Source organism: Ahaetulla prasina, chromosome 4 (assembly GCF_028640845.1).
Source record: "Ahaetulla prasina isolate Xishuangbanna chromosome 4, ASM2864084v1, whole genome shotgun sequence".
Lineage (NCBI taxonomy): Eukaryota > Metazoa > Chordata > Lepidosauria > Squamata > Colubridae > Ahaetulla > Ahaetulla prasina.
The window spans coordinates 122,596,890-122,622,228 of NC_080542.1; the positions used below are offsets into that span (position 1 = coordinate 122,596,890).

The 25,339-nt window shown below is 40.1% G+C and overlaps 1 protein-coding gene across 1 annotated transcript in view; it reads left to right on the top strand.

The window, feature by feature from the left end:
- Positions 1 to 4,373: 4,373 nt before the first annotated feature.
- Positions 4,374 to 25,339, top strand: part of RUNDC3B (RUN domain containing 3B) — a 66,114-nt gene continuing 45,148 nt past the window's right edge. The window contains exon 1 of the mRNA XM_058181997.1: positions 4,374 to 4,566. Coding sequence (XP_058037980.1) covers positions 4,463 to 4,566 — 104 coding nt within the window. The 5' untranslated portion in view covers positions 4,374 to 4,462. The remainder of the gene's footprint in view (positions 4,567 to 25,339) is intronic.

Consider the following 25,339-nt stretch of genomic DNA (forward strand, 5'->3'; position numbering starts at 1 on the left):
TCATCTGCAAATTTGATTAGTTCTGCATCTATCCCCTCGTCCAAGTCATTGATGAAGATGTTGAAGAGTACTGGGCCTAAAACAGAGCCTTGGGGTACTCCACTGCATACTTCCCTCCATGTGGATGTAGTTCCATTGAGGACTACACGTTGAATGCGGTTGGTCAGCCAGTTATGAATCCATCTGGTGGTGGTGCTGTCTAACCCACATTTTTCTACTTTATTTAGTAGTAGGTTATGGTCTACTTTATCAAATGCTTTACTGAAATCCAAGTAAATTATACCGAGAGCATTCCTCTGGTCCACTAATTTTGTCACTTTGTCAAAGAATGCAATAAGATTAGTCTGGCATGATCTGTTTTTGACAAACCCATGTTGGCTTTTGGTTATTATTTTGTTTGCTTCTAGGTGTTCGGTGATACATTGCTTGATTATCTTTTCCAGAATCTTCCCTGGTATTGAGGTTAGGCTGATAGGTCTGTAGTTTCCTGGATCTGTTTTTTTTTTCCTTTTTTGAAGATGGGAACTACATCAGCTCTTTTCCAGTCCTCTGGCAGTTCCCCTGTGCTCCAGGATCTTTGAAAGATATAGTTCAGTGGTTCTGAGATTTCGTCTGCCAGTTCCTTCCGAACCCTGGGGTGTAATTGATCCGGTCCTGGTGATTTGAACTCGTCTAGGGTAGACAGATGTTCACTTACCATTTTTTTCCCTATTTTAACTTGTGTTCCTAATCTGTTTTTTGTGGTGCTGTTTTTGATAGTTTGGATTGTTTTTTCCTTTTGTGTAAAGACAGATGCAAAAAATGAGTTAAGTAGATCTGCTTTCTCCCTGTTGCTTGTCACCTTCTTATTTAGTTCAGGAGATAAATATTGGAAAGATAGAATATAAAGGTATATTAACAGAATATGATCAAAAAAGTCTTTTTAGAATTTTATACAAAGTTATTTGCTAGCAACCCAATTCAAGGTACAGATATAGATAGATATCTAATTGACTTCAAATCTAATATCAGCAGCTAGACTATTGGTAGCGCAATATTGGAAGAAGGAACATTTGCCTACTATTGAATATGTATGAATAGAATGTAAGAATTGTATCTGTATTTCTTTTTTGTAAAAGGAGAGTTAAGATTCCAGGGGAGGATGGGAGTTTATGGATAGTTAGCGTATTTTAGCTTATGATTGTTAGATGTTATACCCTGTATTTTGCTCTGGGAAGTCTGGAGGGAGAGGGGGGGAGGTTGCAGGGGTGGAGGGAGAAGGAGGGGAAATATTTGTAAAAGCTTTATAAAACTTTTTAATAAAAAAAAATGTACTGGGAAGTACCAATGTTATTTCCAGTGATTATTCTGTTATTCACATTATGTTAGAAAAACTTCGTTATTCTGTCTAGGTGAATATGATACTTGATAAGTATAATTGTTTTGTTTATTTCTTTTATATGCCAGATGTTTAGTTTTTAATGATAACTAGAATTAGTTAACAGAAAGAAGTACTAAAATATCTTTAAAATGCATTTCCATAGCTGCTAGGGCTAATTGCAAATATCTTTATTTAACTAAACATGTTTTTTCAATGAAGTCAAGCTTTAAAATCCAAAATGGATTTCTTGATCAAAATGTTGACTCCAAATAAATGTAGTAGGTAATTGTTAACTGTATGTAAATTCATTGACATGTTGATTAAAGAAAAGAAACACTATCCATTTTGACCTTAGATAGGTAAGCAAATTGCTTGTTTTATTTTATTTCTTGTATGATTTATCCATTTTGACAGGCCTCATCACAGTTTACAGAACAGAAAATGCATATAACTAGGTGCTATAACAGTTCACAATCTATCTAAAACGTGGATTGCACACAACTGTTATACTTCAATATCTGAAGAGCTGATCCCTGACTCTACTGAGGATTCTAATTCAGGATTAAATATTTTTGACCCTTGCATTATATAATGATTTATGAACCATAATGGCACAATGCAGTACTGAAAGTTACTTCTGCTGACTGATGGCTGCAGTTTGGCAGTTCAAGTCTCATCGGCTCAAAGTTGACTCAGCCTTCCATCCTTTCAAGGTGGGTAAAATGAGGACCCAGATTGTTGGAGGCAAGATGCTGACTAGAGAGGGCTGTAAAGCACTATGAAGTGGTATATAAGTCTAAGTGCTATTGCTATTTATATTATGTTGCGATATTGGATTGCCTAAAATAAGAAAGATCCCTCAAAACCACTTCATGTTCAGTAGCCATTTAACCTGAAATTAAATTTTAACTCAAAAATTGGATAGTTAGGTTGTTTATGTGACACAAATTAGACTACAGGGTATGCTTAGTACTGTCCTCCAATACTACTTCCAATAGTAGAATTTCCTGCCTAATCCAGGTACATTTCTCTCTCTTATTAGCCCCAGGGGTGCTGAGGTTAGCCTGTTGATCAGAAAGTGGCAGAACCACCTAGGTTTATACCTGCCAGAGCCATCAAAATTTATTATTTGGCTCTGGACAAGTCACTCTCTCACAACTAGGATTACTAGATATATGGACAGGCAAAGGAGTGCAGAGATAATTGGAAAGGGGATAAATGGGAGAGGCTGCAGTAGAAAACACTGTGAACTTTCTTGACAAAATTACAGCAAAAAACTGCAAAAAAATAATACTTAGGTCTAAATGTACTGTGTGTGACATTAATTTTCCAGTATCAGAAAGACTGGGTTTTATTAATCATAGCATTTTTCCAACAAATCTTTATTTTCAAGAACCTATGGTAGTGATAGTATAGAATCAACAACACCACACTTTTCAAATTTCACACTGAAACATGACTATATTACAAATGATGACTCAGATGATCTACAAGCTACAGTGATCCTAGATTTGAGGGGGTTGGATTGAAACCCATGGAATTAGGAAATAAACAATGTAAAGTTAGGCAGTAGAGTCTGTTTCCTGAAGAGAGAAAGAAAGCAGACAATTTACACTGTTACAACACACAAAAGTTTGAATGAGTACTGTTGTTAAGACAGCCTTATTAAAAAAAAAATACACAAAAAGCTGGATAATACCTATTTTAAGGCAATGCTTCATGAATGGACAATGTGAGGATAAAAGGAGGATATATCCTCCTCAGTGAATATCTGGAACCCTATTCTCAACTCAACTTCCACTTGGAAAGTTGGTGAAGAGATAGTCTGTAGGGTGTGATAGTCTGTAGGGTGTCTTACCTTGAGCTCCAAAAGGAAAGATATAGATACAAATAACGATAAGGCTTCCTAGACCCTACTTCTTCCTGGCAGAGAAATTGGTTGTGGTTGATTGTGTTGACCTTGTATCTCTCTGTGTACGCACCTACATGTCTGAACGTGTCTATAATTGGGCAGGATTCTTGACTACAAATTATATGCAATAATAAATATGATTAATTCTTCGAGGCTCTGGGATCCCAGTGGTTTTTTTTTTAAAATAACCTGAATCTATTACAGTACCTAATTTGGCTGAAAAACGAGAAAGAAAAGGATAAAATGAAATAGACCAAAATATCTAAACAGGAATTGGTTAATAGACCACCAGGAGATCTCATGGCTGCAGGCTAGATTGGAATTTTTTTTTTTAAACTCGCATAAGAAAATTACCTAGGTATCCTTGTGGGGCAGCACTGAGAGGGTCTTTTATTTTATTTTTTCTATGTATAGAGCCTTGCAATACCGGCTTGCAATTACGGCTACACGCAGAAAACTGTATAGCGGTAACCGTATTAGATAGGTGTATCTTTTACTCTCGCGGCAGCTTTTCCGCGCGGGATATCGTAAAGCGGAATATATTTGGGGTTCCTCAGACTTCTCTGTATGTTTGATGGATTTCCGCTGCTACGCCCTCATTGCAGATTTTCCAAAACAATGACTCGGGCAATAAACAGCCGTTATCTACTAGCCCTGGGCGCGAGGAGAAGCACCAACCGCCGTTAGAATACTCCCTTCGTGCCGTGGACAACGGCACAGCGCTAGCCCCGCCCACAGCCCTTCCGGAGACCCCCGATCTACTTCGTTTTCTGCTTACCTGACAGGCGCTTCCGTTGCGGGAGAAGTCGCGAGGTGGTCCTCAGAAGCGCATCTCCGTTGAAGGCCCGCCCTTTCGCCCTCCGGATTGGCTGGCGAGGCCGGTGCTCTGCGGTCTCTGTTATTGCTGCTGTGCTGCTGCTGCTGCTGCTGCAAGGCATTTTGTGGCCCCCCCCTTTGGCTGCCTTCGGCGGCTGGGAGCTCATCCTTAAAAGGAGGAGACAGATGAGAGAGCGGCTGTGCGATTGCCGCGGAACTCGGTGTCTCGCTGCGTAAAAAGAAAGTTATCCATCTCCTCGCGAAGTGGCATCTGGGGCTGAGAAGAAGAGGTGGCGGCCGAATAAGCACCCTCGCTCCCGCCCTCTCCTCTGGAACAAAGGCGCCGACAAGTCTGCTTTGCCCTCGCCGGAGAGATGGCGTCGTTCAACTTTGCGGGGCTCAACGCCGCTTCTCGGAGGAAGAGCATTTATGCCCGCAACGCAGCCGTTGAGAGACGGAATCTCATTACCGTCTGCAGGTAAGTTGGGCTCACTGTCTGGCTAGTTGCATTCGTATTCATTAATGTCTGTGTGTGCATCTATCTATCTACCTACCTACCTACCTACACACACACACACACACACTCCTTTTTTTGGCCTTTTAGTTGTAAATAAAATGGATAGATATATATTCCCTGAAGTTTGCCTCTGGTGGAAAAAGGTAAACAGGGCTGAACATAATTTGTACTGTTGGAAGAAATGTCCATCTGGGTTCTGTTCCATGTGGGGAGAAAGACACTGGAAACATGGAGGCTGTTTGGAAAGATGGATTAATGGTGGACAGGACAGAATAGAATTTTTTTATTGGCCAAGTGTGATTGGACACACAAGGAATTTGTCTTGGTGCATATGCTCTCAGCGTACATAAAAGAAAAGATACCTTCATCAAGATACAACACTTGCAACATTAATAATAGTCATAGGGTACAAATTTAACACTTAATGGTACAACACTTAATGATAGTCATAGGGCACAAATAAGCAATCAGGAATCACATGGGTTTTTGGGTGCAGGGCAGATATCCTGATTGATTGTCAGACTACCATGGGGCCATGCAGGGATAACTTTGTAGGTCTGTGATGGTGAACCTATGGCATGCATGCCAGAGGTGGCATTCCAAGCCCTCTCTGTGGGCATGCGTGCTGTCGCCAGCTGTTCTTCTGGTTTCCGGTGCTGGAGTCCCAGAAACCCAAAGACCATCAGGTTTCCGGCGCTTCGGTACAAGTGAAAATCAGTTGGCTAGTGCACATGCATATGCCGGAAACCAGAAGAGCAGCTGGTGATGGTGCACATGCCCACATAGAGGGCTTTGTGTGCCACCTCTGGCATGCGTGCATGTGCACTGGCCAGCTGGTCTTTGAGTTTTTGGGGCTCTAGCACGCACATTCTGATTTGGGCACTCGGTGCTGAAAAGATTCACCATCATTGTTATAGGTTGTCTTAAGTCCTGGGCTCAAGGTTGAATCTTGCTGGGTGATGATGTAATGAATAGGGTTGTGTTCTGAAAGGGTGTTGGGCAATTCCTATTATAGCTTAATGGCTTTGTCCTGCTTTGAATCTTGAGTGAGGGCTAGTTCTATCATGTCCTGAGGGTGAAGGTCTTTTGTTCTGTAAATAAGCTGGCCCAGCCTTTTGTCTCGTAGATAGGTTGGCACCAAAATATCTGCTGGGGGGCAGGGAGCTGAGGCTGTGAGCTTATGTCTTTAGAAACATGTTTCTCCTTTAGGGAAAATCAATATTCTGCCTTTTTAATATTTCTGAGAATCTTTCATTCTTCCAGGAGATGGGTGGGTGCTAACTTTCTACAATACTTATGTGTTAATGTTAATACGTACACACAGAGATGTACACACCAACACTTAATACTATATATAAAAGTATATAGTATATACTTTTATATATATAGTATATATAAATAAATAAATATATATATACTATATATATATATATATATATATATATATATATATATATATATATATATATATATATATATATATATATATATATATAAATACTATATATAAAAAAGGTAAACCCATGAGTGGTTGTCCAGTCATGTCCGACTCTATGGGGTGGTGCTCATCTCTGTTTTTTAACCAGAGGAGCCAGCATTGTCCAAAGACATTTTTGTGGTCATGTGTCCAGCATGACTCTACACAGGGAATGCTGTTATTCTCCCACTGAAATGATACTTTCATTTACATATTTTCTAGGTGGGCATGAGCTGGGGCAAATAACAGGATCTCACCCCATCATACGGCATTCAGGTCTTGGATGGGTGACCACCAGAAAATAGGTGGAGAGATTAAATATATATATATATCCCAGAAAAAGGTACTAAGGCATTTCTCCCAAGAAAAATTCCTGAGCATCCCATTCTGTCCATGTTTTCTCCAGTTTGTGTATCCCGAATTCTGTTGTCAGTAGGATTTTATGGTATACTGAGTATGCATAATATTACTGCCTGTTGGGACTGGAATGATTATTTTTCAGGTTTTTATTTTCTGGTTTTATAGTTACTAATACGTTTTCCAGCTTTTGGGTTAGGATGCCTTCACCATCCTGTTATGAAAGCAACGCAGTTGCAAATGTTAAAAATGCTAATGGGGTAATGGTAATTTTTGTAAAACTTTTGTATATACTCTTCTAAGGAATTTCTCTTCTTTACCACTGCAGTTTCTTCATTCTGTCTTTGAATTCTTTCCTGTTTATAGCTTCTTAAATCTGAAAACAGATAAAATGACAAGTAGTTTTATGTCACTTTTTTGCATGGAGTAAGATTTATGCCCAGAATTTCTCATGTTGGTTAACATGTACTTTATTCTGTCTTACTTCTCTTGTGTGTTTTTGTATCTTAAAAATGTCATTTCAGAAATATTCCTGTAATAAATCATATTTTTTCTATATGTCCTGCTGACCAGAAATAAGTGCTTCATGCTTACTATGTGTAGTTATATCTCAATTAGGCTTTTTGATTTAGTACTCCATAGCGAAGCCCATCTTAGTTTAAATCTAATTAGGATGGGTGACTTCATTGATGCGTATATTGTGTTCATGTAGTTTTTGTGGCAACAGTGAGGAGGTGGCCTGCCTTTGCTTTTATCTAGTATTATATTTCTTTCTAGTGTAGAACTGTGGGATTCCTTAGTGCTTTCCCATTAGTATTAATGAGGCCCAACAATGCTTAGGTTTCCATATTATTGAGGCATTGCCATTGCATTGTGCTAGGATGCTAATTCCTGACTAATTCCTGAGTAATGCAGAAAAGAGGCTAAGCTTTTGTAGAAGCATATAAAAATAATTATAGTGGTGATGAATTCCCATTGCGAAGAAAAAACAGCATCTACGCACCCAGGTTTAATGTGGTAATCTAGTGTGGTTGATGCAAATATAACCAATTTATAACTGAAAGAGTTGATTGAATAAATAACCATATACAGTCATGGCCGAAATTGTTGGCACCCCAGAAATTTTTCCAGAAAATCAAGTATTTCTCACAGAAAAGTATTGCAGTAACACATGTTTTGCTATACACATGTTTATTCCCTTTGTGTGTATTGAAACAAAACAAAAAAAGGCAGGAAAAAAAGCAAATTGGATATAATGTCACACAAAACTCCAAAAATAGGCTGGACAAAATTATTGGCATCCTTAACTTAACATTTGGTTGCACACCCTTTGGAAAAAATAACTGAAATCAGTTGCTTCCTATAACCATCAATAAGCTTCTTATACCTCTCACCCAGAATTTTGGACCACTCTTCCTTTGCAAACTGCTCCAGGTCTCTCTTATTGGAAGGGCGCCTTTTCCCAGCAGCAATTTTTTTTTTTTATTGAAAGAGTTTTAAAAAACAAAAACATTTTTCCCCCTTTTTTTCCCCCTCCCTCCCAAAAAACAAACAAACAAACAAAAAAAACCCTCCCCCCCCCCCCCGGCTTCCCGGGTCAATCACAAGGTATTGTTATACATAAACCAAGCATAGAATAAAATTTTCCCTTCCAATCCAAATAACCACATCCAAAGCTTTTCATCTCCCAACCCCCTCCCCATTACATAAAATAACTTTCTAATTATTCAAAGGCAATCTGATATTTCTTAATCTGATATCTGTTTTGTAGATAATCAATCCATTTTTCCATTCAATTAAATATTTTCCTGCGTATTGTCTTTTAAAACGCTGAGATTTTAGCCATCTCAGCCAAATTAATAACTTTCAATATCCATTCTTCTATTGTAGGTATCTCTTCTTCTTCCAGTATTGTCCAATCAACAGTCTTGCTGCTGTTATTAAATTCAGAATCAATTTAGTCTCAATCCCTGTACAATCCGTTATAATTCCCAAAAGGAAAAATTGTGGCAGGAACTTTATCTTCTTCTTCAGTACATTTTGAATAATCCACCAAATTCTTATCCAAAAGACCTTAATTTTCTTGCAAGTCCACCAAATATGAAAATATGTAGCATCATCACAATCACACCTCCAACATTTCGCTTGGATATTAGGATACATACATGATAATTTTTTGGGATCTAAGTGCCATCTATAAAACATCTTATAAAAATTTTCCTTAAATTCTGTGCTTGTGTAAACTTAACATTTCTAACCCAAATTTTCTCCCATGTTTCCAACATTATTGGTTCCTGAATATTCTGTGCCCATTTTATCATACAATCCTTTACCAAATCCTTTTCCGAATCTATTTCAAGCAACACATTATACAATCTCTTTATATGCTCCTGGGTCTGATTTCTAATTTGCTTTATTAAATTTTCCTCCCTTTGCATTATACCAATTTTTTGATCTTCTTTCCATCTAGCACTTATTTGCCCATATTGAAACCAAGTATAATTCCTCCCTTCTTCATTTAATACCTGTAATGATTTTAATTGCAATCTACCTCCTTCAGCATACAAAAGTTCTTTATAAGTAATCATTTCCTGTTTCTGTTCTATATTTATATTCTCTATTGCATGTCTAGGGCTCGCCCATATAGGAATCTTGTATTCTAATTTATAGGAATATTTTTTCCAGACCAAAAGAGCACTTCTCAACACATGATTCTTAAAAGCCCTATCCACTTTTTTCATAAAATAAGTACGCATGCCATCCATATAACAAGTCATAACCTTCTATATTCAAAATTCTTTCCTCTGTTAAGTTAAACCAGTCACTTATTACTGAAAGGGCTACTGCTTCATAATATAATTTAAAGTTAGGCATTCTTAAACCACCTCTTTCCCGTGAGTCCTGTATTATTTTCATTTTAACCCTCGCCTTTTTACCCTGCCATATAAATTTGTTAATCCCAATCTGCCAGTCTTCCAAATTTTTATCCTTTTTAATTATTGGTATCATCTGGAACAGAAACAAAAATCTAGGTAACACATTCATTTTAATAGCCGCAATCCTTCCCAATAGGGATAACTGCAATTTCTTCCAGCCACTCATATCATTCTGAACTTTTTGCCATAGCAAGTCATAATTATTCTTATAAAGTTTCTTGTTCGATGAGCTAATATAGACCCCTAAATATTTAACCTTTTTTACTACCTCAAATCCTGTCATTTCCTCTAGTTTTTGTTTCTGTTGTATAGACATATTTTTAATTATCACTTTTGTTTTATTCTGATTTATTTTAAATCCTGATACCTTTCCATATTTATCAATTACTTCCAACAAAAATCTACTTGAATTTATAGGATTCGTTAACGTAACCACTACATCATCTGCAAAAGCTCTAACTTTATACTCATATTGTCTAATCTTAATTCCCTCTATTTTCATTAATTCTCGTATTTTATCTAATAATGGTTCCAGAGTCAAAACAAACAATAATGGTGATAAGGGACATCCCTGTCTCATTCCTCTCGCAATCTTAATAACTTCTGTCAAGCTACCATTTACTATAATCTGTGCTGTTTGCTCTCCATAAATCGCTTTAATTATTCTAATAAAACAGTCTCCAAATTGCATTTTCTATTAATTTAAATAAAAATCCCAATGCAATCGATCAAAGGCTTTCTCTGCATCCAAAAAATAAGTGCCGCTGAAGTATTCTTCTTTTCCAAATATTCCAATATATTAATAATCTGTCTAACATTATTCCTCATCTGCCTCCCTTTATAAAACCAGATTGATCAGTATGAATTCTTTGTTGTAAAACTAACATTAATCTATTTGCTATTATTTTTACAAAATCTTATAATCATTATTTAAAAGTGAAATCGGCCTGTAGTTACCAGGTTTAGAGCAGTCTTGCTCCTCTTTGGTATCAGTGAAATAAAAGATGTTTTCCATGACGGGGTATTCCACCCTAATTGTATCTGATTAAATAATTCTTTAAGTGGGCCTAATATTTCATCCTGTGTTTTTTTATAATAAGTTGCTGTAAGACCATCTGTACCAGGGGTTTTCCCCATTTTTAATTGTTTAATTGCCTCCACTATTTCTCCAGTAGCTATCGGCCGATTCAACTCCTCCCTCTGTTCTAATGTTAGAATATTAACCTTATAATCTTTCAAATAATCATAAATGTCCCTATTCAATATTTTGTCTTTTGCATATAGTGCAGTATAAAATTCTGAGAATGCCTTTTTAATTTTATCCTGTTGGTATATCTCTTTACCTTTATATTCTATTTTTTGTATGACACGTGCTTTCTGTTTCCAGCAGCAATTTTAAGATCTCTCCACAGGTAGTCAATGGGATTTAGATCTGGACTCATTGCTGGCCACTTCAGAACTCTCCAGCGCTTTGTTGCCATCCATTTCTGGGTCCCAAGATCTCGGACGCAAACCCAGCTTTCTGACACTGGGCTTTACAGTGCGACCCAAAATCTTTTGGTAATCCTCAGATTTCATGATGCCTTGCACACAGTCAAGGCACCCTGTGCCAGAGGCAGCAAAACAACCCCAAAACATCATTGAACCTCCACCATATTTTACTGTAGGTACTGTGTTCTTTTCTTTGTAAGCCTCATTCCATTTTCAGTAAACAGTAGAATGATGTGCTTTACCAAAAAGCTCTATCTTGGTCTCATCTGTCCACAAAAAGTTTTCCCAGAAGGATTTTGGTTTACCTAAGTACATTTTGGCAAACTGTAGTCTTGCTTTTTTATGTCTCTGTGTCAGCAGTGGGGTCCTCCTGGGTCTCCTGCCATAGCGTTTCCTTTCATCTGAATGTCGACGGATAGTTTGCGCTGACACTGATGCTCCCTGAGCCTGCAGGACAGCTTGAATTTCTTTGGAACTTGTTTGGGGCTGCTTATTCACCATCCGGAGTATCCTGTGTTGCAACCTTTCATCAGTTTTTCTCTTCCGTCCACGCCCAGGGAGATTAGCTACAGTGCCATGGGTTGTAAACTTCTTGATAATGTTGCGCACTGTGGACAAAGGCAAATCTAGATCTCTGAACATGGACTTGTAACCTTGAGATTGTTGATATTTTTCCACAATTTTGGTTCTCAAGTCCTCAGACAGTTCTCTTCTCCTCTTTCTGTTGTCCATGCTTAGTGTGGCACACACAGACACACAATGCAAAGACTAAGTGAACTTCTCTCCTTTTTATCTGCTTTCAGGTGTGATCTTTATATTTCCCACACCTGTTACTTGCCCCAGGTGAGTTTAAAGGAGCATCACATGCTTGAAACAATCTTATTTATCCACAGTTTTGAAAGGATGCCAATAATTTTGTCCAGCCCATTTTTGGAATTTTGTGTGACATTATGTCCAATTTGCTTTTTTTCCTGCCTTTTTTTGTTTTGTTCCAATACACACAAAGGGAATAAACATGTGTATAGCAAAACATGTGTTACTGCAATACTTTTCTGTGAGAAATACTTGATTTTCTGGAAAAATTTCTGGGGTGCCAACAATTTCAGCCATGACACTATAAAGATATTATGCAAATACGGATGATGCATCCTTAGTTCATTTTCTATATAAAGTAAGGCTGACATTTATCTTGTTGAGGAGAGGTAAAAGCCTCCATTTAAAGCAAAACAAAATGGATGGCACAGAATACTTTCTGTGATGTAGGCAAAATTGAATAGCATAGTTACAGTGACAATTATAAATGTCATGCATGTTACAGCACCTCACTAGGAAGCTTAGCAATACATAGGGCCTTGTTTCATCATCATGCTCTGTTTATCATAGTGATAGATATTTTCTTTATCAGCTACTTCGAAGTATCTCATTTCCCAATATTACTATAGGGAGAATATCACTATTCTCTTGAGTGATTCCAGGCAGAGCCCTTTTAGAAAAGTACTATGATTTAAAAGCTATTGCAGATCTATTCCAACTACATCTGTTTAATGGATTTTTTCTAGAGAAACAATACAATAATTAAAGGAAAATATATGACTGGTTAAAAGTGAAAGATAATACTGTCTGGATTGCCTGAAAAATTCCAGGCATAGAAAGGTCTTCTCTGCAGCATACCGGTACATTCTTTGTAAAATTTTATTTACTCCATTTAGCTGGTTCACTTTAGCATTATGATTATAAAGTGTTGTTGATGTGTACAACTAAAATATGTAGATTAGTATGCAGTATGTACTTTAAGCAAGAATAATAAACTTTCTTGCAGTGTTAGGTAAAAGCTAGGAGCGGGTTAAGATTAGAAAAAATGCTAAAATATTGAAAAGCAAATGTTTAAATATGCTTCCAAATTGCTTTAATACTGTACAAAATTTGATATGGATCACACATCCTGCTAAGACATGTTAACTACGTTTAACCATGATTTATTGCATGTATAAACATTTGAGTTACACAATATGATAAGCCACAATTAAATATTGTAAATCATATTAAGACTGAGTCAGAAGAATGGATTCCATTGCAACTTGGCAAGTATAATAAAATACCTTAAGTTTCAAATATGTATGTAACCTTTAGCCATTGAAGTATGTAAATACTTTATCTATAGCAGGGGTCACCAACCTTTAGGATCTCAGGGACTACTAAATTCATAATTTTAAATCCTGTGGACCACTGGTATGATCTGCCTAATGACCGGCTGGGTGGGTGTGACTGGTTGGTCAGGTGATTGTGTGGGCGTGGCCAACTTGATATCACTCACATTGAGGGGTGCCTCGCTGGCCTCTACTCACCCCTCCCCTCCGAACCACTTCTTGCCTCCCTGCCCAGGCTCCTTATGGCCCCAACAGGAAGCAGTTGTTGGAGCAAAGCAGCCACTATGAGAAAGAGTTGGCAAAACAGCTCAGTTCAAATTGGATCTGACTGAGAAGAAAGCTCAGCAAAAGTACCTCACTGAGGACTACGAGCATAGGCTTTCCAAGCAGAGGGAACACCTGCGGGAGTGCAAGGCCTGGTACAGGCGCCTGGAGGCTCAGCGGGTTGAGATGGTCAGCCAGTTCCAGCCCATGATGTAGTCCCACTGGAACAAGGCCCTCCGGCTCTTCATCACCAGCGGCACTTCCCTCCAGCCTTCACCCAAATCCCGGCACCAGGAGGCTGAAGCAGACCCAAGTCAGAATCTCTGCCCCTCTCCGACCCACAGAAACAGACCCCAAAGGGGGAGATTCAACACAATCGGTCATTGCATGTATCCGTCCCAGGGACAGTAGTTTGAGGACCCCTGATTTAGTGCAATATAAAAAATGCAAATAATTTTTCTATGGACCACCAACATTTTCTCGCGGACCACCAGTGATCCACAGACCACCAGTTGGTGACCGCTGATCTATAGTATATTCTAGTAGTTTCACAGTTACCGTATTTTTCGATCCATAAGATGCACCCTTCCCGCCCCCACAAAAAGTGAGTGGAAACTGTGCCAGTCTTTTGGAGCAGCCAGGCCGCAATGGCAGGGTCCTTTTACAGTGCTGAACCTCACCTCTTCTGTCTTTGTCATTGCCTGCCTCTTCTGTCTTTTTTCCACAGTGCAGGAGTCAATAAGCAGAGCTGGCACATGAGAGGACCCCTATCCTCTTAGGCTCCCCCTGATATTTTTGTTCATGTTTTTCTCCTCTAAACCTAGGTGCATCTTATGGTCCGGTGCATCTTATGGAGCGAAAAATACAGTAATATTGTATTTATCATATGGTTGCTTCCATTTTTGTTCCAGAAAGTTTGCTAAGTACTGGGGGAAAAAATAACTGTTTTGCCAAAACACATTTATTTTGATAAATTAATCTACTAATAACTTTACTTCTGTCAAATTTGGTAGATATCTAGTAAAGAAGGTTGTATATGGAATTTGTAGAAATGAAATCTATAGTATTCACATACCATTTAAATTAGAGCTACAAAATACTGGTATAATTAATATGTCTTCCTTCAGTGTTTGAATGCTCTCAATTTATCTTCAAGCTTTAGAAACTTGTTATAAGCAATCCTTGTAGATTCTATTTCCAACAGTATAGTTCATATTCTTGTTATTAATAAAACCAGTCAAGTCCATTTTATGATTTATCATCATATGACAGAATGAAGCTATTTCTTCTTCTTTTTCCTTCTCCTTAATTACCTTGTGGAAAGGGAAGGAAGGAAGGAAGGAAGGAAGGGCAAATGAAGATAATATTTTATGCTTTCTCATATTGTTCTTCATATTGTCAACTATTTATATTGTTAATATATCATAGGCACTGTTCCCTCTAAGCTGCGCGCGTGCGCAAATGCGCACTGCTGACACGGTCTCCGCACACAGAAAATCTGTGCTGCGCAGCTAATCAACGCCTGTCAAATTACGTTGATTAGCTGCGCTAGCCGATTCTAGCTAAAAGTTTTAGCTAGCCGAATCTGTGCTGCGCAGCTAATCAACGCCTGTCAAATTACGTTGATTAGCTGCAGACAGATTCGCCAGCTAAAACTTTAGCTAGCTGAATCTAGCTAAAAGTTTTAGCTAGTCGAATTCAGCTGCGCAGCTAATCAACGCCTGTCAAATTACGCTGATTAGCTGCAGACAGATTCGGCAACATAAACCTTTTAGCTAGCCGAATCTAGCTAAAAGTTTTAGCTAGCCGAATCTGTTTGATTCTTTTAATAAATCATGTGACTTGAATGGATGGATTTAATAAATGAATAATAATAAATAATAATAATAATAATTAATAAATAAAATAAAATAATAATAATAAATAAATAAAATAAATGAATGGATTTAATAAATCATGTGACTTGAATGGATGCGATGCTGGCATGACCCGCACGTCTGATGTTGCTCACAGTGGTCCAAGGGACCGCTCAGGGAGTTAGTGTGCTTGCTCAGACTCGTGAAAAATTAGAGGGAACATTGATCATAGGTCATTTGATATGGAATATTGTACTATATAGTATTTCATTCTTGTACATATATCTTTCTGGGGTTCTGTTGTCTAATTCAGATCTTTTTACTTCTTTAAATAAGAGTTTATCACTTTCAAATGAAGTCAGGCTAATACAGTTCTGTGTTGTTTATTCCTATATGCTGATGAAATATGTGCAAAATTATCCCAATATGTAATCTTACTATATAAAGCTTCCCTATATATTAGTTATCCTGTCTTTTACAAATAGAATAGACTGCAGATTGGATGCATGATATAAGCAAATATAAATAAAATGGAGTTAACTGCAGATAGTTTGATCACTCTACTACTTTTCAGGTATTATATCCTTGATTACACCCAAGACTTAAGATCCTAGGTCTCTTCATATCTTCCACAACACAGAGTTATTTTATGCTGTGCAGGAATTTTCATGAGTAAAGACAGTTTTCTATTACTGTGTTCACTTTTCAAAAAAATGAGGGCTTGGTAATGAACAATAAAAAGGAAATGGAACCAATGAGCTTGTATTCTCTCTCAGCAGCAGATTTTGGTGGGTTAAGAAAATATACATATTTGTGCCCCATAGGATGCACACTAAGAGTCCTGCTTAAAAGTTTGTGAACCTTTTGGATTTTCAATATTTCTACATAAATATGACTTAAAACATGATCTCTTCTCCAAAAAAATTCTAAAACTAGATAAGATAATTTAATTTAAAAGATAAATGAACAAGTAAGTTTTTGATTAATTAATTAAAAAATGATCCAAAGCTATAAAAGCCTCTTCACCAGCAGTTAACATCCATATGAGCAGAAATTTACACTAAAATTAACATTAAACTAACAAGTAAAAAATATTCTAATCAAAGCACTACCAATGAAGACAAATAAGCTAACACTAAACAGCCTAATCAAGGAGCCTCCAAGTATACTTTCACCAACACTGACAGGGCAAGCCACTAGTATATAAAAATGAGAGCAAACTCCAGTTCCCTGCAGCACTGATGATGTTCCTTAGTTTGGTAATGAAATCTCTGCAAGAAAACTCAGAGAGCACTAAAGACCTACAGTTCAACCTTGAGCTACATATATTGTCTTTTATTACTGCTACATATTTATGTGTAGCACAAATAGGTGTGCCTTTAGGATAATCAGTTCATTTGAAGGGGAAATTAGAATGAGGTGTTTTAATATATGGGATCATACAGGTGTCTGGAAGGTCATGCCTTATTTAAAGAACAACATTGTGGTTATTCAGTCTCAAAGTCTGATCTTTGCAACGCAAATATAAAGAAGCATGTGTTTTTCCTAAAGCATGTTAAATAAGTAGGAGGTGCAACAAGTTTGAAAGTCTGCAGTTTCATTCATTCTTATTTTCATTAAATGCTACATTTTTTTCATTATGATAAAATGAAATTCGCATTATAGATTATGAATTAAATAAAGGATATAAATACTGTAAATTCTACAGGTATCAAAGTAGCTTTATATATCACTTGGAGATTATTTGGTACCTAGACTTACCTAAATGTATTTCAAGGCCATATGATGAAAAACTTTATTTCAAACAATTCTAGTTTAAAACTTTTGATGAACTAACATTTTCATAATACTGTAAATTTTGATTGTAATAAAAAAATATACAGCTCTGAAAATACATTTAAACTTAGAATAGGGCATAAATAATGTTATTAGAACAATGAAAAAAAATCTTTACTTTTGCTTGATACTGTCAGGCCTGGAAACCATATTAAACTTTAGGTTTCCAGACGCTGCCACATTTTTATCTTGAGGGGAGGAGGGGGGGTTGAGGGGTATGGTAACATTCTTCCAGCGGTCAAGGTCGGATGGTGTTCACGTCTGCAGGAGCAGTGGCAAGAAGTTACTCGAATGAACTGGAAGAACGTGGGACCGTGTGATCGTCAGAGGGGTCAGGGGGGTGGGACTATTGGGGTTTGTATAACTGGGGAAACGAATCCGGAACTTCAGTTTTGGGAATTGCACTCATCGTGTGCCAGTCTCCTCATGCTAGTAAAGGACTTTGAGAAAAAGAAAAGATGCCTCCGAGTCTCTTTTACGCAGAAGAGGTATTTCTGGAACCCTGACATTATTCCCAAAACCGTAAAAACTTTCTTTTGCTAACGGTACCCTCTCCTCCTCTCAGAGGGGGCCCGTTAGAGGGGTACTGGGCCCCAGTCTCCGCAACCTCCACAGCGGTGCAAAGACCCAGTGAAGATGGAAGAGCAGCAAATTGAAAGCGTAGAAGGAGCCACGAAACAGGATTCTAACGATTTAATAGAAGTCACCTATTTCCCATCTGACGACAGGACCAAGCCCGAAAAGAACAGCCTGCTTGTCCGCTTGGAGCACGCCCCAAGGACTCTGATTCATGGGTGAGCTGCCAGTCGGGAGAAAACATTTCCCCAGGGGGGAATGGAGAGCCCCCTCCCTCTTCTCAACCTCACTGGAGGGCAATAAAACCTGGAGAATCGGGAGAGTCCCTAGATTGGGACCTGAGAAACCCCCTGAAATCCCAGTCTCTATTAGACCTCCCTGAAACTTTTGAGCGGCTGGAGGTGAGATCTCGAGAGCCTTTATCTCAGCCTAGATTCACTTTCCCTCCCACCAGAGAGAGAGAAATGACTGAACCTCGAAGCCGTTCCGATGAACGCAAGAAAACCCCCCCTCCCTCTTTCAAACAGCAGGAAATTCAAGCAGCACCAGAAGCTTGGGGGGGATCGCAACTCCCCCCCCCTCTAATTGATCTTTCCCACCAGCAGAGGCCTACGCTGCCTCCAGCAACTCCTATCCCGCCTGGGTGGGCGTTTTATCCGGGACAAGGGTGGATTCAGTATCAATGGCAACCAGCTAGTTCAGCCCCTTCCTTCCCTGTGGGCCTCACGTCGATGGTTGTTTCATCTGCTGAAGCGTTTCAAGGATTTTCTTCTCGGCAGCCAGGAGGAATGCCGCCCCCCTTTGCAGCCCAACAGCCAGCTACAACAGCAGCAACCCCACCCACACAAATCCCTCTACGGCATCAAGTAGGCCAGCTAAACCCCCCTGCACCCCCCCACCAACCCCTCCCCCTTTCAACCCAACCTTTGATGGGAATCCACACCACCTGGCTTACTTTCTCAGCAGAATTGAGGCTTACGCTGAACAATATAGACATCTATACCCATCAGAAAGAAGCCTAATCAACACCATCTCAGATGGAATGAATGTGGGGCTAGCTTCAGAGTGGATAGCACAGCTATACAATGAACATGCACCAGAACTGAATAATGTTCACGAATTTATAACACTGCTTCGCAACCGTTTTCAAGATGATGACCTAATTGCAGAATGTGAAACCACCTTAAAAACAATGAAACAGGGCAACAAGCCGCTCAAACAATTTGTATGGGATTTCAGAAGAGTTGCTGGCAATCTTAGACATTGGCCAGAAGCCATTCTTCTTCATTACTTTAAAGACGCGATTGATCAAAACATCAGGAAGGCCTGCTCCACCAGAGGAATCCCAGAACAACTGAATGCCTGGTACAACGTGTCCATTGCTCTGGACAGAGAATTCAACCCCCTCCAAAGCCAATCACCAACTACAGCTCCACAAAGATCACCTACAAGATCCTCCCCCTCCACACCAACCACACCCTCCACCTTTCAACCTTCAACAATGATCAAATGCTACCGTTGTGGGAAACTAGGTCATTGGGCGTCAGTTTGCCTAGCCCCAACACCCCTCCCACAGTATCAACCACCAAGTGCTACCCGACCACGCAACCCCCCTCGAAAGAATCCTAATACCAGTCGCTTCGCGAGGCAAGCCACAGACCTCCTCACTGACCTTCCATCGTCCAAGTCGCCTGCCGACGACTCAACCCAACCAGAAAACGACCCAATGGTGAGTGCACCTATTCCTCCTTTTGCCATTAAAGTGAACTTAATAATTACAGGAGGAGGAACCAAAAAACTTTTAGACGCTATTGTGGACACAGGATGCACCAGATGCCTGATTTCAACCTCCACAGTCGCCCAACTCCATATAAAAACATTTCCCTTGAAACACCCAATTAAATTCCACCAAGTAGATGGAACCTTAATTGGTGGCGTTCCAGCAACCCGAGTCACACAACTACTTCGCTTAGAAATTGGTGCCCATCATGAACTTATAAGATTCATAGTAATTCCTAAAATGTCAGAATCCAGAATCCATTTAGCTTGGTTGGACAAATGGGAACCCACAATTAAATGGGAGGATGGATTCAGGAAAATTATATGGACCTTCGGACCCTTAGACCAAATCCCACCCCCCCCCAACAACAAAAAAAACCCTTACCCAAAACGACCACCAGATGGAACCAACAACCACCATATCCAAGCCATCTCCTAAAGAACCCAGCATCCCTAAAGCATATATGGATTTATCAGATGTTTTTAGCGAGGATGAATGTAACCTCTTACCACCCCACCGGCAAACTGATTGCGCAATTGAATTACACCCAGGGGCAAAATTACCAAAACCCAAAATGTACTCAATGACGCCAGCAGAAATGTCTGAACTAAGGAAATACATTGACACTAACCTAGCCAGAGGGTTCATTGAACCAGCAAAATCACCTGTAGCTGCGCCTGTGCTATTTAAACAAAAAAAAGATGGTTCGCTCAGATTTATTTATTTATTTATTTATTTTATTTGATTTTTATACCGCCCTTCTCCCGAAGGACTCAGGGCGGTGTACAGGCATAATAAAACCGACAATACAATATACAAGTTTAAAATACGATTTAAAAAACTTATTTTAAATTAGCCCAATGATTAAAATTTACCATACTAAGAAAACCCCGTTTAAAATTAATAAATTTAAACATTAAAATCCCAATTTAAGCCAGCCCTGCGCGGATAAAAAGATGAGTCTTGAGTTCGCGACGAAATGTCCGAAGGTCGGGTATTTGGCGTAAACCCGGGGGAAGTTCGTTCCAGAGTGGGAGCCCCCAGAGAAGGCCCTTCCCCTGGGGGCCGCCAGCCGACATTGTTTGGCGGACGGCACCCTGAGAAGTCCCTCTCTATGGGAGCGTATGGGTCGGTGGGAGGTGTGTGGTAACAGCAGGCGGTCCCGTAAGTACCCAGGTCCTAAGCCATGGAGCGATTTAAAGGTCATAACCAACACCTTAAAGTGCACCCGGAAGGCCACAGGCAGCCAGTGCAGTCTGCGCAGGAGCGGTGTTACATGGGAGCTACGCGTAGCTCCCTCTATAACCCGCGCAGCTGCATTCTGGACTAACTGAAGCCTCCGAGCGCACTTCAAGGGGAGCCCCATGTAGAGAGCATTACAGTAATCCAAGCGAGAGGAGCGCATGAGTGACTGTGCATAAGGCATCCCGATCAAGGAAGGGGCGCAACTGCCGAACCAGGCGAACCTGGTGGAAGGCCCTCCTGGAGACGGCCGTCAAATGGTCTTCAAACGACAGCCGATCATCCAGGAGGACACCCAAGTTGCGCACCCTATCCTTTGGGGCCAGTAACTCGCCTCCAACAGCCAGCCGCGGCTGCAGCTGACTGAATCGGGGTGCCGGCATCCACAGCCACTCCGTCTTGGAGGGATTAAGTTTGAGCCTGTTTCTCCCCATCCAGACCCGTACAGCTTCCAAACACCGGGACAGCACTTCGACAACTTCATTGGGGTGGTCTGGGGTGGAAAAGTACAGCTGGGTGTCGTATTATGTATTGACTTCAAAAATATCAATGCGATTTGCATACAAAACACTTATCCGTTGCCACTTATGCACGACCTGTTGAACCACCTATCAAAAGGAAAAATTTTCACCAGATTGGATTTAAGGGAAGCCTATTACCGTGTCCGTATCAAGGAAGGTGATGAATGGAAGACGGCTTTCAATTGCCCCTTGGGTAGTTTCCAATACCGTGTCATGCCCTTTGGTCTCCAAGGGGCCCCAGCTGTCTTTATGCAACTAATTAATGAAACCCTGCACCCCCATCTCTACAATGGGGTTCTTGTCTACTTAGATGATATTCTTATCTACTCAGACAATATGGAACAACACATCAAATTGGTCAGACAAGTTCTTAAAAAGCTCCTAGCCGCCAAGCTATATGTCAAACTTTCCAAATGCGAATTCCATAAGGAATCCCTCGACTACCTAGGTTACCGGATATCAAACAAAGGTATCGAAATGGACCCGGGCAAAGTGAAAGCAGTATTGGATTGGCAACCGCCACGCACATGTAAGCAACTTCAAAGTTTCTTGGGATTCGCAAATTTTTACCGCAAATTCATTCCTTCTTTCACAGAAGTAGCTCTACCATTAACGGAATTACTAAAAACTGGGCCATCACCCACCAAACCCAAACCTAACCAACCCCTACCTTGGACAATGGACTGCCAACGTTCCTTTGAACACCTGAAACGCCTCTTCTCGATGGAACCGATTCTTCAACACCCGGATCCAAATAAACCTTTTGTGGTCCAAGCTGATGCAAGTGATGTAGCAATAGCCGCTGTCTTACTACAACGGGATACCAAGAACAACCTTATGCCCTGCGCCTACGTGTCTAAAAAATTGACGGACACTGAACGCAGATGGGCAGTTTGGGAAAAGGAAGCCTTTGCGGTACGTTGGGCACTCCTCTCTTGGAGGCACTTCCTTGAAGGGGCGAAAGAACCATTCGAGGTGTGGACTGACCACAAAAACCTTGAATACTTAAAAAAACCCCGAAAACTTTCTCCCAAACAAGTTCGATGGGCTCAGTTTTTCAAGCACTTCCATTTCACCCTCAAATACATCCCAGGCGACCAAAATCTACTAGCTGACGCTCTATCTAGGAAACCACAATTCGACAGCCAACGCGAAGAGGTGATACATGCGATGATCCCCGATAGCGAACCAGCAAGCCAAGCACTTACTCGAACGCGATCACACCGCACTACCAACATCCCACCAAACAAACTACTAATGGACTTAAAATCAGCACTCACTGATGATGCTTGGTTCAAGGAAAACTCGCCACACTTCACCTTAAGGGATGGAATACCCTGGAAGGGCACAAAAATTTATGTACCCGTCACTATGCGATTGTCAATACTACAAAGAAGCCACGACTCTCGCCTAGGAGATCACTTTGGCTATTTAAAAACTCTCCACTTGGCCAGAAGACAATTCTGGTGGCCGAAAATGAAATCAGATGTTGAAGACTATGTCAGGAGCTGTGCTACCTGCGCCACCATGAAGTCCAGACCAGGGAAACCCCCTGGACTCCTACAACCCGTAGCCGAACCCACCCGACCATGGGAAGAGATTGCCATGGATTTTATTGTTGAACTCCCACCTAGTGGAGGTAATACAGTGATATGGACCGTAGTGGACTTATTCTCTAAACAGGCCCATTTCACTCCGTGCAGCGGATTGCCATCGGCTAGAAAATTAGCAAAGCTCTTCCTCAAACACATCTACAGACTGCATGGAGTTCCAAAAAGGATAATATCCGACAGGGGTGTTCAATTCACAGCCAAATTCTGGAGAGAATTCCTACGGTCCATTGGGTCGTCTCAAGGACTTAGTTCTGGTTTCCATCCGGAAACTAACGGAGCAGCTGAAAAACTTAATTCCATGGTGGAACAATACATACGTTGTTATGTAAATTACCAACAAGAAAACTGGTCTGACTTGTTACCATTTGCGGAGGTTGCATATAATAATGCGGTACACACCAGCACGGGGTTAACCCCTTTTCAAGTGACCAGCGGCATGGACTTGCTCCAATGCCTGAACTCCTGCTCAACCCCCACTTCAGTCTCCTAACAGACTGGATGAATTCATTAAAAAGGTTGGGAAAATACAAAAAGGCTTTGGCTGTAACAGCTCGAAATTACAAAGCCCAAGCTGACAAACACCGCTCCTTCAACCCCTTTTCGCATTGGAGATAAAGTCTTTTGTCTACTAAGTATCTAAGATTACGAATACCCAGCAGGAAATTCGGTCCAAAATTTTGGGTCCTTTCCCCATTGTAAAATTATTAATCCCAGAATCATTCAACTCCAACTCCTCGCATGTTGGGAAAATACACCCGTATTCCATACCAGCTTACTCAAACCTGCTAGCCAATCCCGCCTAAGGCCTCTCCCTACCGCTCCCCCACCCCCCTTGATAATCCAAGGTGAAACCCACTATGAAATCAAGAAGATTCTTGACTCTAGACTCTACCGAGGTCAATTACAATACTTAGTCCACTGGAAGGGATACCCATTATCTGAATCTACTTGGGTCAAAAGTTGGAAAGTGAATGCGGACAATTTAATTAAACAATTTCACGACACTTTCCTGACAAACCTAAGAAACCTCTTGGAGGGGAGGGGGTAGAAGGAATTATGCACCATTGGCACTTTTTTTTTTATCGACTTTTGTTTTCTTTCCTAGGATATAGTTTCTTTTCCAAGAGGGGACGCCTGTCAGGCCTGGAAACCATATTAAACTTTAGGTTTCCAGACGCTGCCACATTTTTATCTTGAGGGGAGGAGGGGGGGTTGAGGGGTATGGTAACATTCTTCCAGCGGTCAAGGTCGGATGGTGTTCACGTCTGCAGGAGCAGTGGCAAGAAGTTACTCGAATGAACTGGAAGAACGTGGGACCGTGTGATCGTCAGAGGGGTCAGGGGGGTGGGACTATTGGGGTTTGTATAACTGGGGAAACGAATCCGGAACTTCAGTTTTGGGAATTGCACTCATCGTGTGCCAGTCTCCTCATGCTAGTAAAGGACTTTGAGAAAAAGAAAAGATGCCTCCGAGTCTCTTTTACGCAGAAGAGGTATTTCTGGAACCCTGACAGATACCTTGATCAGTTTGTTTTTAAAAACTGACCACTGTGAGATTTTCTGTGAGAAAAAGGGGAAAAAATGAAGTTTTGATGTTGAAATTTAAGTATTAGATTGGATTTAATTAGAGAAATATTATGGATTACTATACATATGGTTCTGATTTGTTTATAGTTAATATGTTTGTATATTAGATACAGTAGTTAAATAGTTCAACTAAATCTGTCCTTACACAAAGGGGAAAAAAGTCCAACCAATCAAAAACCGCACCATAACAAAGTTAAAATAATGAAGAAAATGGTAAGTGAACATCTGTCTACCCTAATGTTCGAATCATCAGAACCAGATGGATTATACCCAGGGTTCTGAAGGTACTGGCAGATGTGATCTCAGAACCACTGAACTATATCTTTCAAAAATCCTGGAGCACCGGGGAACTGCCAGAAAAGAGCTGATGTAGTTCCCAACTTCAAAAAAGGAAAAAAAAATAGATCCAGGAAATTACAGACCTATCAACCTGACCTCAATACCAGGGAAGATTCTGGAAAAGATAATCAAGCAATGAATCAACGAACACCTAGAGGCAAATAAAGTAATAACCAAAAGCCAACATGGGTTTGTCAAAAAGAGGCCATGCCAGACTAATCCTGTTCCATTCTTTGACAAAGTGACAAAATTAGTGGACTAGAGGAATACTTTCAGTATAATTTACTTGGACGTCAGTAAGGCATTTGATAAAGTAGACCATAACCGACTACTAGATAAAGAAAAAGAATGTGGGTTAGACAGCATCACCATCAGATAGATTTGTAACTGGCTGACCAACTGCACTTAATGTGTAGTCCTCAATGGAATTGCATCTACATGGAGGGAAGTATCAGTGGGGTACCCCAAGGCTCTGTTTTAGGCCCAGTACTCTTCAACATCTTCATCAATGACTTGGACGAGGGGATAGATGGGGAACTCATCAAATTTGCAGATGACACCAAGCTGGAAGAAATAGCCAACCCTGCAGAAGATAGGCTTAAGATACAGAAGGATCTTGACAAACTTGAACATTGGGTGCTATGTAAAGAAAATGCAGTTCAATTGTGATAAAAGTAAGGTTCTACATTTAGGCAAGAAAAACAAAATGTACA